Source organism: Oncorhynchus keta, chromosome 14 (assembly GCF_023373465.1).
Source record: "Oncorhynchus keta strain PuntledgeMale-10-30-2019 chromosome 14, Oket_V2, whole genome shotgun sequence".
Classification (NCBI taxonomy): domain Eukaryota; kingdom Metazoa; phylum Chordata; class Actinopteri; order Salmoniformes; family Salmonidae; genus Oncorhynchus; species Oncorhynchus keta.
In genome coordinates, this window is record NC_068434.1 from 35,440,526 (window position 1) to 35,454,364 (window position 13,839).

General features: G+C 45.0%; 1 protein-coding gene across 1 annotated transcript; it reads right to left on the bottom strand.

Moving 5' to 3' along the window:
- Positions 1 to 77: 77 nt before the first annotated feature.
- LOC118393308 (thrombospondin-4-B) lies at positions 78 to 12,908 on the bottom strand. Its single transcript, XM_035785872.2, has 22 exons — positions 12,516 to 12,908; positions 10,740 to 10,937; positions 10,367 to 10,614; positions 10,165 to 10,276; positions 9,892 to 9,977; positions 9,725 to 9,776; positions 9,335 to 9,516; positions 9,105 to 9,242; positions 6,569 to 6,649; positions 6,324 to 6,476; positions 6,137 to 6,241; positions 5,936 to 6,043; positions 5,673 to 5,832; positions 4,695 to 4,813; positions 4,410 to 4,462; positions 4,136 to 4,317; positions 3,723 to 3,901; positions 3,458 to 3,506; positions 2,266 to 2,462; positions 1,454 to 1,626; positions 903 to 1,042; positions 78 to 753 (listed from the first exon to the last, which is right to left on the bottom strand). The coding sequence occupies exons 1-22, from the start codon at positions 12,592 to 12,594 to the stop codon at positions 704 to 706; spliced, it is 2,844 nt and encodes a 947-aa protein (XP_035641765.1). The 5' UTR covers positions 12,595 to 12,908; the 3' UTR covers positions 78 to 703.
- Positions 12,909 to 13,839: the final 931 nt, after the last annotated feature.

The window sequence follows — 13,839 nt, forward strand, 5'->3', positions numbered from 1 at the left end:
TCCCAGTGCATTCTATTCAACAACAACTAGCAATATGTTCCATTTAGTAACACCAAACAAAAGACTCAGAGAGGGTGTTTTACCAAATGCTCAGAATATTTATTCATAGATTAACTGAACAAATAATGACATCTATTGAATGTAACGTATGATGGACATCGGTTGTTTTAATGTAAGAGCAGTCAATACCAGCTCCTTCATCTATTTCCCTTGTCTTTGTTTTCCTCCAATGGCAGAAATAGGAGAGACCCTAACTACAGTTTGAACCCCTAGATACAATAACCCTCACCTCAGATAGTAGACATATACAGGTTCACTACAATCTACATCAGTCTTTTAGTTGAACCAATTCCACATGTACAGTACAGTATAGCGTGTGTAGACACAGCATTAACAAGTCATGTCTGGAAGTCTGTTGCCCTGATGAGTAGACGTCAGTCCTCTAGTCTTCATACCAGGCAAAAGTCTAGCAGTAATAATAATGCTTTTATAAAAGGGATGATTGCTTCTGGAAAGGCCCTTTAAAAGCCTTGCTCCTCTCATAATGCCCCCCCCCGAAATCCACAATCTCCTCTCCCCTCCTTTTCCCTCTTCCTCACTTTCTCCCCCTCTCTTCTCTGTCCCATCCTCATTTTCTGTCCTCTAACACCCCCTCCCAATATCTCTTCTCTGTTCCTTCTCTCCTCTTCCACGCTCGGTGTGTTTATTCAGTGTTCCGGGCACTGTACTCCTGGTAATCTTCAGGGATGGTGTCTGTAGAGGGACAAACAGAACAGAGAGGTGTTGACTTAAACATCCTGTAGCAATGACAATACTTAGACAGCTTCTGTCCTATCAGAGTGCTGTGACCGGCGCTAGTCTCTGTATCTATCTGCTAGTTGGCTGAGTGGGTTGTCATTCACCATTGCAGCGGTACTTGAGGTTGGACCAGATTATGTTTTCCTGGGAGAAACAGAAGACTCCCAGTCTCCCTCCTCGCATACTGTTGTCTATCTTCACCCCAGAATCTGCTACCAGGTTGGGACCCTCATAGAAACGCGCCCTGAACAGAAAACACACACATGGTTCAGAGTGTTTGTGTGGGTGTGTGTTAGTGGGTGTGTTGTCTCCAAACCCGACCCTAGCCAACACAGTGACTAAGGTCTGGTTTCAATTATGGACTCTAGGCATAGAGGAACTACCTCACTACATGGCTACATCACTACTTAATCTGCTTTAATCAAATACAAAATAGTAACTAGCAAGATAGAGATCACGGAGGGTTTTTTAATGAGTGCATTTCGCAAGTGGCTACCTCAACTAAAACCACTGCAAAGATTTTTTGCCTGACGTAGTTCCTGTATGACAAAAGAGTCCATCATTTAAACCAGACCCTAGTCACTGTGTTGCCTAGTCACTGTGTTGCCTAGGGTCAAGTTTTCCAGACTATAGTGTGTGGTTGTGTGTCTCTCACCTGATGTATCCAACCTGTGGTCTGTGCTGTAGATACCAGCGGTAGGACACCTTGTCCTTCCAACCCACGTTCCTCTTGTCCTTCCACAGCAGACGTACCTGGTCCTTGGTGTCTCCTGTATGCCACAGGGAGTTCCTCAGATACTCCCCTGGACCTGTCTTAGACTTCACTGCCTGGAGGAGGGAGGGAGAGGTAGGACACGGTAAGAAAGAAAGGTCAGAAGCCTTTTGAGATTGATTCAACTTTAATTTAACTAGGCAAGTCAGTTAAGAACAAATTCTTATTTACGATGACAGTCTACACCGGCCAACCCCGGACCAATTGTGCGCCGCCCTATGGGACTCCCAATCACAGCCGGTTGTGATACAGCCTGAATTCAAACCAGGGTGTTTGTGGTGACACCTCTAACACTGAGATGCAGTGCCTTAGACCGCTGCACCACTCAGGAGCCCATGTAAATCAATCAATATTTAGAAAGCCTTTTTTACATCAGCAGATGTCACAAACTGCTATACAGAAACACAACCTGAAACTCCAAACAGCAAGCATGCAGATGTAGAAGCACAGTAGCACACACACACCCCTATACCTTCCCTAGACCTATAGGGCACCAGGTACACTAGCCATTATAGCATTGGGCCAGTAAACGAAAGGTTGCTCGAATACCTGAGTCGACAAAGTGAATAATGTGTCGATGTGTCCTTGGGCAAGGCACTTAACCTTAATTTACTCCAGGGGCACTGTACTACCATGGCTGACCCTGTAAAACTGCACCTATCTGGTGTATGTGATCATTTATTTGTATTTGTTACCTTGAGCTGTATGCCAGGCTCAGCCACAGCTCTGAAGGGTACAGCCTGCCAGTAGGTCTGCTCAGTCTGTTTCCACATGACCACGTAGAAGGAGGAGGAGTCCTGGTAGCCGAAGATGAAGCCTGCATAGTCATCATCAGTCACTGTGTTCACGTGGAACGTGCCCTCAAAGTCCACCCCACTGAACGCTGTGTAGCCTACACACAGACACGGACACACATACACACAACACAGGCTTATTACATCAAATCAAACTGTATTTGTCACATGCGCCAAATACAACAAAAGTAGACCTTACCATGAAATGCTTACTTACAAGCCATTAACCAGCAGTGCAGTTCAAGAAGAGTGAAGAAAATATTTACCAAATAAACTAAAGTAAAAAATTATAAAAAGTAACACAATAAAATAACAATATTAAGGCTATATACAGGGGTTACTGGTATCGAGTCAACGTGCAAGGGTACAGGTTAGTTGAGGTAATTTGTACATGTTTGTAGGGGTGAAGTGACTATGCATAGATAATACACAGCGAGTAACAGCAGTGTAAAAACAAAGTGGGGTGTCAATGTAAATAGTACGGGTGGACATTTGATTAATTGTTCAGCAGTCTTATTGCCTGGGAGGTAGAAGCTCTTAAGGAACCTTTTGGTCCTAGACTTGGCGCTCCGGTAGCGCTTGCCAGAGCAGGTGACTGGGGTCTCAGACAATTTTGGGGGCTTTTCTGTGGCTCCGCCTGGTATAGAGGTCCTGGATGGCAGGAAGCTTGGCCCCAGTGATGTACTGAGCCGTACGCACTACCCTCTGCGGCGTCTTACGCCTGAGCAGTTGCCATATCAGGCGATGATGCAACCGGTCAGGATGCTCTCGATGGTGCAGCTGTATAACTTTTTGAGGATCTGGGGACCCATGTCAAATCTTTTCAGTCTCCTGAGGGGGAAAGGTGTTGTCGGGCCATGATAGTTTGTTGGTGATGTGGACACCAAGGAACTTGAAGCTCTCGACCCGCTCCACTACAGCCCCATCGATGTCAACGGTGACTGTTCAGCCCGCCTATTCCTGTAGTCCACGAACAGCTCCTTTGTCACACACACACACACACACACTGAACAATGTGGGGCCTACACATACAGAGTGAGTGGCAGAGAGGGTGGACATCCGCCTGTCAAATGGGAACTGAGAGTTGTCTTACCTACAGCGAGGCCAGGGTCAGAGTTCATAGTCTGCACTATCTCCATACCCTGGGGAGAGAAGGAGAGAGAAAGTTATGATACTACAGATGACATACTAGAGAGTACTCCACTACCTACTGTACACAGCATAGATCAAACTTAATAAAATAACTCAATCGAGGATGAAATGGTGTACTTCATGCTCTTTGACCCTACAACTGTTATTGTTACTCAATATCTGCTAGATGACTAAAATGTTAGCATGTTTAATGACGATAAGGTCACCTGGTTGAGAACCACCCAGTTGGGATCAATCTGGGCGTCACCCTCAGGGTCCAGTACTACCGTCTGATAGGCTCTGAAGTCTGTCAGGGTGACCTCAGCATTCTCTGGACAGTTGTCTATCCTGTCAATCACCTTGTCCTGGTCAAAGTCCCCTGCACACGCATCACCCACGCCGTCATCTGGAACACACACACACACACATACGCCGGATTAGTGTACTGTACGTCAATGCATCATTGAGCCAGCTAGGTCTTTGTGACACACACACAGACACAGACACACACACACACACACACACACACACACACACACACACACACACACACACACACACACACACTGAAGAACAACTAGACTAGAGAGAGCATTGCTATAATACAACGGGAAGGAAGAGGATCAGTGTTGTGACTGACTGTCCTCATCTGTCTGGTCAGGGTTGACCACCAGTCTGCAGTTGTCTGCTTGGTCCAGGATACTGTCGTTGTCATCGTCATCGTCACACTCGTCTCCCTGTCCGTCCTTATCTGTGTCCAGCTGGGAGGAGTTGATGACTGTAGGACAGTTGTCCTTAGTGTTCTGGTGACCGTCCCCATCACTGATAGAGAGGAGAGTCAAAGTCAACCTAGTACACTCACTATCAGTAAGATTCACTTCTAAAGGTGTGGATATGTTTATAGAAGGATCTACCTGTCTATGTTGGTGTCACATGTGTCTCCTACAAGATCATCATCAACATCTGACTGTGGGAGAAGAAACATAAATATTATTCAATAATGTCATGAGGCTGCACTACCCTGATACTGGCTCCATTAACAGTGGGTTTCAGTCTGGGGTTGGGGTAAAGTTTTGATATTTGGTAGGATATTTTACCTGTAGGTTGTGGTGCCATGGTTGTGTTGTGGTTGTGTTGTGGTTGTGTTGTAGTTGTGCTATGGTTCTGTTGTGGTTGAGTTGTTGTTGTTTTACGGTTACCTGGTTGGGGTTGACCATGTCAGGACAGCTGTCACAGGCGTCTCCCACCCCATCGTTGTCTCTGTCCCTCTGGTCTAGGTTGGCCACACGCTGGCAGTTATCCAGAATGTTCTTCAGGCCTGACCACAAAAACACAAATGCAGATAAAAACACAGACACAGTTATTTTTCTAGTCTGAGTGTTTAGTGTCCTCGGGCCCCAGATGACAGTGTTTGTTCAGGGCAGAGTTGAATAGTTTCCACTGGCTGCTGGCAGGGTTTATAATGGATTTTTTTTTAGCAGAGACAGACATGACCAAGTGTAAGAGGGGTAGACATGACCAAACGATCAAGAGGTTGGAGACCTGCCCCAGTGCACAGGCAGGAAACATCAAACGCACGCACACACACACAAACACACACACACACACACACATTAAACCAGGGCACAGTTTCACTGCATCTGCCAATGGAACAAATGAGCGTAAAAAAAAAAAAAAGGTAATCTAGTAGCTAAAGAGCACAATTCCAAATGGATCAATTATATTGAGAAATGGGAACTCATTTAAATCAATGTTTTTACTAGTGTTTAGAACTTTATGAGGCGGAACCCTACCCCCAGCTCCTGTTTCCCCTGTAAACAGATGAGCTAATAGGTGGCAGACTTTGATGGAAGACAGACTGAAACAGACTGAGAGGATGTGAATGGATTCAACAGATATGGCTCTGCTCTGTTGAAGACAGTGAAAATGTCTGGAACCGCTGGAGACAGGAGACTGTTTTCAACCAGACAGCTAGACTGACCTCAGACTAATTGTGGTTTTGGGGAAAACGTCATGGATAAAGACATCTCGGTGTGAAAGAGTACTGCTACGGTCACTACCTTAAAATAAATCACTAGCTGTGGTAGAATTTCCTTCCGTCTCCAACTCTCTAATGACAAAAGCCTGGGGAAGGCACGTCAAAGCACACACACACACACACACACACACACACACACCGTCTCCATCCATGTCATCGTCACAGTCATCGCCTAGCCCGTCCTTGTCCGTGTCTCGTTGATCAGGGTTCTCCGTCGTCAAGCAGTTGTCACACGCGTCGCCATGGAGATCCTTATCGCTGTTCTTCTGGTTCACGTTAGGATGCAGCCAACAGTTATCCTGAGTTACACAGAGACAGAGTTACTGCACATGTTAAAGGTGTATCCTACTTGATTGTGAATGCACTATACCCGAAAGGCGTGTAACAGTTGTGTGCTTGTACCTCTATGTTAACGATGCCGTCGCTATCAGCGTCATCATCACAGGCGTCCCCGAGCCCGTCCCTGTCTGCGTCCTCTTGGCCAGAGTTAGGAACAAACATACAGTTGTCCTGGAAACAAACATGGAGGCTGCCTTACTATGGGGGAGAGAGAGATGGTAAGAGGGAGGGAGAGGTAAAGAAGTAGATGGAGCTGGATTTTACCTTCTTACAGTTGTTGTCCCTGCACCTTAGCTTGTCGTCTGGGTAAGCATCGATGTCTGTGTCCTTCCCACACACATAGCCATTACCTGCCCACCCTATGTCACACTGACGGACGGAAGAGGAAAGGTTTTGGATTTGATCTTGGATTGACTGTGCATTAGTGTCACGTGTGTGTGTGTGTTCTCACCTCGCAGCTAACACTCCCGTCTCTCTCAACTACACACTGTGCATTGCTGTCACAGGGGTTGGGCTGGCCATTCCCACAGAGCCTCCCACCACTGCAGCCGCTCACCTGGTCCCCAGAGAAGCCACTCTTACACTCCCCACAACGGAATGAACCCTGGGAGAGACAACAAATACAGGCCCAGGCTTCATCTCAGGCCTATTATCAACAGGCTTGAATGGGAATATTCAAGCTGCTGTGACTCTTACCCTGGTGTTGTGGCAGTGAGAGTTGGCGGTGCAGCCTCCGTTGTCTGGAGGACCCTGGCATTCATCTATGTCATCACACACCTACCGACACACATGGAGAGGAATACACACACACACACACGGTAACCAGTGGTATAGTGGTGCTTGGAGAAGTGGGTAAAAATGACCAAAGGGCCCACCCGATGAAGGAAAGGCACCCTGTGTGAAAAATTGTGTGACAAACAGTGACATACACTCTGAATGACCTAAAATGATGAATCCCATATTGGTCTTTCACAGTCAGGCCAACCCAAGCTGTACTGTGCAAGTAGGCTGATAAATTAGGCTGTCAACTGAGTCAGAAATTCACAGGTTTCGCTCTCAAATCAAATGTATTTATATAGCCCTTCGTAACATCAGCTGATATCTCAGAGTACAGAAACCCAGCCTAAAACCCCAAACAGCAAGCAATGCAGGTGTAGAAGCACGGTGGCTAGGAAAAACTCCCTAGAAAGGCCAAAACCTAGGAAGAAACCTAGAGAGGTCTCTCAAAGTCTATTACATTTGGGGGGATTTGATGTTCTAAGTCCACAGCAATGTTTAAACCACATCAGGAGACCACTTTTGAGGTCTGGGAAAAATCTAAGACATTTACATTTTTTGAGTGTATAGTACTGTTGTTTGGTTAGCAGTGTTTCTGTAGAGCACAAGTTGGCAAAACAAATGGCCACTGGATTGATGTAAATAGTCATGATATCATTCTGCCAGGTAGGCATGGGCTACATTGTAGCTAGTTAACATTTCATTGAGAAGGTTTCTGAGAACGCCTTTCCATCCACCAGAAGACAATTATAGGCCAATCATTAGCATCGCTATATATGTTTTACTTCATATTATTAGGCTTGTTTTGCGTTGCTTCAAAGAAGCCTATAGCCAAAATCCCACCATATAAACGTGGAAGTAATTATTTTATAAAGACTTCCTCATATGCGCTCTCCTGTTCTATTAGTTTTCAAATGAACTTTCATTCATTGTCTTGCAGGCAAAGGCATTATTGTAGTCATATTAGCAACCCATGATAGTTGTTGCATTCTAAATGACTAACGGATATTTCAATCTCTGCCCATGATACCGCTCGCATGTGTGGTGCGCATTATAGAACATTTTTTAGCCATCTGCACATTTCTGTACTTAAAATGAGAAGAAATAATAGTTGATCAACATATTAAGCTAAGCATTCTTTGAATCTGTTTCATCCGCCTTATTAATTGATACAGGCTAAACCTCCACCACACTACGTTGATACTCATTGTGTGTATTAAGAAGTGAATATATGCAATGGCCACAGAAAAAGTGGGTCTATGGTGTATACCTGCATAATCCCTCCACTACACCATTGACTGTAACAATGCAGCAGACAGCCTAGTGGGGTGGCAGGTAGCTTAGTGGTTAGAGCATTGGACTTGTAACCAAAAGGTTGCAAGATTGAATCCCTGAGCTGACAAGGTAAAAGTCTGTCGTTCTGCCCCTGAACAAGGCAGTTAATCCACCGTTTCTAGGTCGTCATTGAAAATAAGAATTTGTTCTTAACTGACTTGCCTAGTTAAAAAGGTAAAAAAAAAAAAAAAACAGCAGCTCTCTTAAGTATAACACACTCTATACCATGTGCCTATTACTGTTCATCAGCAAATTGCATGTGTGATACCTGTTTGTGTGTGACTGTGTGGTACCAGCCTGTGTGACTGTGTGGTACCTGTTTGTCTGACTGTGTGGTACCTGTTTGTGTGACTGTGTGGTATCAATTTGTGTGACTGTGTGGTACCAGCCTGTGTGACTGTGTGGTACCTGTTTGTCTGACTGTGTGGTACCTGTTTGTGTGACTGTGTGGTACCAGTTTGTGTGACTGTGTGGTATCAATTTGTGTGACTGTGTGGTACCTGTTTGTGTGACTGTGTGATATCAATTTGTGTGACTGTGTGGTACCTGTTTGTGTGACTGTGTGGTACCTGTTTGTGTGACTGTGTGATATCAGTTTGTGTGACTGTGTGGTACCTGTTTGTGTGACTGTGTGGTATCAGTTTGTGTGACTGTGTGGTACCTGTTTGTGTGACTGTGTGGTACCTGTTTGTGTGACTGTGTGGTACCTGTTTGTGTGACTGTGTGGTACCTGTTTGTGTGACTGTGTGGTACCTGTTTGTGTGACTGTGTGATATCAATTTGTGTGACTGTGTGGTACCTGTTTGTGTGACTGTGGGGTACCTGTTTGAGTGACTGCAGTACCTGTTTGAGTGACTATACGTTACCTGTTTGAGTGACTATACGTTACCTGTTTGTCTGACTGTTTTTTTACCTGTTTGAGTGACTATACGTTGCCTGTTTGTCTGACTGTTTTTTACCTGTTTGAGTGACTATACGTTACCTGTTTGTCTGACTGTTTTTTACCTGTTTGAGGGACTATACGTTACCTGTTTGTCTGACTGTTTTTTACCTGTTTGAGTGACTATACGTTACCTGTTTGTCTGACTGTTTTTTACCTGTTTGAGTGACTATACGTTACCTGTTTGTGTGACTGTGCGTAGGACACTCCCACTCCGTTGATCTCAAGACCAGTGTATCCCAAAGGGCATCTCTCACAGCGGAACCCAGGAGCTGTGTTCACACACCTCACGCCGGGGAAGCAGGGGTTAAACTGGCACTGCAACACACACACGTTAGCGCTCACACCATACGCTGGGGAAGTAGGGGTTAAAGGTTAAACTGACCCGGTAACACACACACCCCCCCTACCTCGTTCACGTCATCACAGTGAACTCCGTCTCCAGTGTATCCATCGGGGCAGGGGGCGCAGGTGAAGCGTCCTCCCTCGGCCGGGATACACATGTCCTGATTGAAACACATACCTGGACTACACTTGGACGGGCCTGACCGTGGACCTGTACCTGGGCCTGACGCCATGTTGTCACCCAGACCTACAGACAGAGACACACGCATGTATAATATAACATCACACACAACCTGAGTATCCTCAATCAGTATCAGTCTCATCAGTATCTTATTGATCCGGTTTCAGTTGACAGCTAAAATAAGAGCAAGTCATTCATTATCATCAGAAAGCATTAGTCCTATGCAGTAACAGTAGCACTGTATTAGTAGTAATACTATAGTATTACAGCTTACCACATGCCAGACACTCTGAGATGGTGTTTCTGAGGAATGTGGTCTCCTTAATCTTTTACGGGGGAAAGAAAATACCAGTTTACTGTAGACACAGAGAAAAAGACAAATGGCAGTGCCTTGAAAGGTGAGGGTACAACAGCATGTCTACTGTAAGGCAGGTGATGTACCTGCTGGAGGAGCAGGTCCTTCATCTCTGACATCATCTTGTGGAGCTCTAACATCTGAGATGGATCCTGTCCACCTGCCTGGAGGCCTGTGGGAAATGTAGTGTATTTCTATGTTCCATCATACAGACTACATGACTTGATGGTTTATGATAACTTGTGTCAAAATGCGGGTCTCAAGTGGGTCAAATGTACAGTATGGCAGAGACCCACAATGTGACGTCAGGAACGGTCAAGTCATGTTTCAGGCAGCTTATAACAGGCGTGCGTTCTTACCCAGTAGCTGAATAGTACCCAGAGACTCGCTCTGCTGTCTGCCGCAGTCCTGGAGCGTAGCGACGTTATCTAACGTGTCCTCTATCACCAGTTTCAGGTCCGTCAACTCATCCTGACAGAGACAGGTGGACAAGTGGTTGGTGAGTGACAACACACAAAAGAAATCGTACTCATCTGTACCTATGCTAGTCTTGTGTCCTACCTGCCCGGTGGGCTGCAGGGTCCTAAGCGCCACCTTGTTGTGTCCAGGTGTCAGCGACCCGAAGGCAGCAGGCAGCTCGTCCACAATGTGAGCCAGTCTACAGTCTACGTAGACCGCCATACGACCTGGTCCTCTCTGCAGACCACTGGCATGGATCATCACATGATGCTCCTTGCCGTCCGCCAGAGAGGGGTGGCTAAAACTGGTGGTGCCAGCCCTACCATCAGTCTTCTGGTAACGGATCGTCACTGAGGGAAAGGTCAGTTAGTTGCTTAGGAATGATAATCGAAGAGGGAGGGAGAGAAGGAGGAAGATTTGATTTAGATGTATGATCCCATTTGTAAATTGAGACAGACAGCACGGCAGTGTTTACCCTTGTTGAGTTTGGCCTGCAGGGTGAACTCCAGGTACTTGCTGTTGTCCCTGGGGTTGATGATGCTGTAGAGATGAGAGGGGGACTTGCTATGGAGCCTGAAGGAGGAGAGGAGGAAGGCCTCATCCAGACCTTTATTCTTCAGCCCTCCCTGCGTCAGGTCAGGCAGGCAGTCTGGAGACACCAGCAGGTCGTACACTAACACAGGACACACACAAACAACACAGAGACAACGTTTATTCAGAAGTCATGCTTCAGGTTATTAGTGAGTTTATTAAGTGTGTGACTGTGTGCATACGTGTGTGACTGTTATTAGTGAGTTTATTAAGTGTGTGACTGTGTGCATGCGTGTGTGACTGTTATTAGTGAGTTTATTAAGTGTGTGACTGTGTGCATGCGTGTGTGACTGTTATTAGTGAGTTTATTAAGTGTGTGACTGTGTGCATGCGTGTGTGACTGTTATTAGTGAGTTTATGGCAATTACTGATGAGCTGTAGAGCTGCTCGTGCTGAGTGTCAGGGCTTTATGAAGTGTGTGTGTGTGTGTGTGTGTGTGTGTGTGTGTGTGTGTGTGTGTGTGTGTGTGTGTGTGTGTGTGTGTGTGTGTGTGTGTGTGTGTGTGTGTGTGTGTGTGTGTGTGTGTGTGTGTTACCACTGTTTTATGGCGTGGCAGATTGACCAAAGGGCCAGCAGTAAACTCTTTCCACTGGAACAAATCCACTGCTTCTACAGCCATGACCCAAATTCTGGAATAATACTAAGAGATGTGTGTTTGTATGGAAAAATTGATGCGTTTGGACTCCAGAGAAATTAAGTTATTGCACACTTTCCTAAAGCCAATCAGTGTCATTCTATTTGGGTCACCCTATCGATAGATGTGTAAGTATGTGACCTTTTCCACAACACAATGCATTAAACCCAAACCCATTAAAGTCAATTTTTTTATTTTTTTTATTTCACCTTTATTTAACTAGGTAGGCCAGTTGAGAACAAGTTCTCATTTACAACTGCGAACTGGCCAAGATAAAGCAAAGCAATGCAACACAAACAACACAGAGTTACACATTCAATAAACAAACGTACAGTCAATAACACAATAGAAATGTCTATATACAGTGTGTGCAAATTAAGTAAGATAAGGGAGGTAAGGCAATAAATAGGCCTTGGTGGCGAAATAATTACAATTTAGCAATTAAACACTGGAGTGATAGATGTGCAGAAGATGAATGTGAAGTAGAGATACTGGTGTGCAAAGGAGCAAAACATAAATAACAATATGGGGATGAGGTAGTTGGGTGGGCTATTTACAGATCATTTTAACTGAGGCGATGCTAAATATATCATTATAATTCATCAGAAAATCACTGCAAAATGCATGATTTAATGAGTAATGGAGAAATGACAGATTCAGAGAAGCAAAGTTAGATATTCAGATTTAGTGTAGATTGAGTAGATTTAGAAGTTATAGATTAAGAAATTACAGACTCAGTAGATTAAGAAGGTACAGATTGAGTATATTGATAAGGTACTACAACAAATAAAGGTTACTGGTTTACTATTTTAGGAGCATTTTATAATATATGATAATAATAATAATATATGCCATTTAGCTGATGCTTTTATCCAAAGCGACTTACAGTCATGTGTGCATACATTCTACGTATGGGTGGTCCCGGGAATCAAACCCACTACCCTGGCGTTACAAGCGCCATGCTCTACCAACTGAGCCACAGAAGGACCAGAGGGGTATTGATAGGTGATAGGTTGAGGTACTCACCAATGCCTTGTGCTGTGACAGTCGTGGCCAGTTGTAGCATCAGCAGAGAGAGGACCACTTTTCTGATCCACACCCCCATTCTCACACTTCCTAGTCTTCAGCCTTCAGCACAAACCAGTCCTGAGAGCCCAGGCTGGGTCACCGTCACGACGAGTACACAGTACACCTGGTCCTACAGACAGGGATCAATATAGCAGCTATCTATTTAGAATACCCCTGGTGCTGACTGATTGATAGAAAGACTGACAAACTGACAGATAGATGTTGAAAGCAGAGTCCCAGTAGCAGTGGGGAGATTCTCCTGTGGCTACAGACTGGCTTTTTTAAAGGGGCCAGACTTTAAAGTAGAGGGGTGTGTTCCTGCATTCCTGTAGCTGCAGAGGGGTTTTGAAAAGGGAGGGTAACGTCTCAGTGTTCCTGTAGGGACTGTGTGGTGTGTGTGTGTTTGGTCCAGGAGGGAGATGTCCAGACCTTGGACTTTGAGACAGGTTTTAGCTCTGGAGGAGTTTCAAGTTGAGAGTCTGGTCCTCATCTCTGGGCTCCTTTTGGTAACCGCAAGATATTTCTACATCTTAGAGGCTTCAGAAAAACAGACCATTCCCAGATGCATTTACCACGCTCTGTGTGTCGGCCTGTCTGTTTTTCTATTTTCTCATTTTATTTGACCTTTCTTTGACCAGGAAGTCTTTTAAGAGAGAGAAATTAAATCTATCAGATAATCACACAATTTCCTATAGTTCAAGTGTCCGTAGTTTAGTTCACCCAAATACCTATTCTGGCTGTGGGCACTGGCCCACCCTATTCCCATCAGGTGCTGTACGGACGCCATATTGGAGCCTTTGCCTATGACACAAAGGGAAAAATACAGATAAAACCAGCTGGAAGGAATAAGAGTTACTGAAAATTACACAATGCATGACCATGTCATAAATACTTCACAATCTTTCTCCTGGACATAGCACTTATGATATTTACTATCTTGTAAAGATGTAGGGCCCAGGAGACCTATATACTGTAGTAGAAAACCACCTTTAAAAGAATTACTATTTTAAGACATGGAGAGTCCATTGCCATATGCATGGACATGTAGAGTTAGACCAGTCAAGTCTGACTGCCATAATTGTTCCGCTATGTAACTTCCTAGTAATGGAGTCACCCCCTCATAATCATAGGTTTTATGGTCATAGAGCTGCAGTTAATGAATACGGGCCCTGCAGGTTGCAATGTAATTGAAGGACAATCATTGAAGAACACACATCCGTAAAGTGGGCGTGGAAGAGGTGAAAAAAGTATTGTTATCTAACAACAATGACAAGCCACCTGG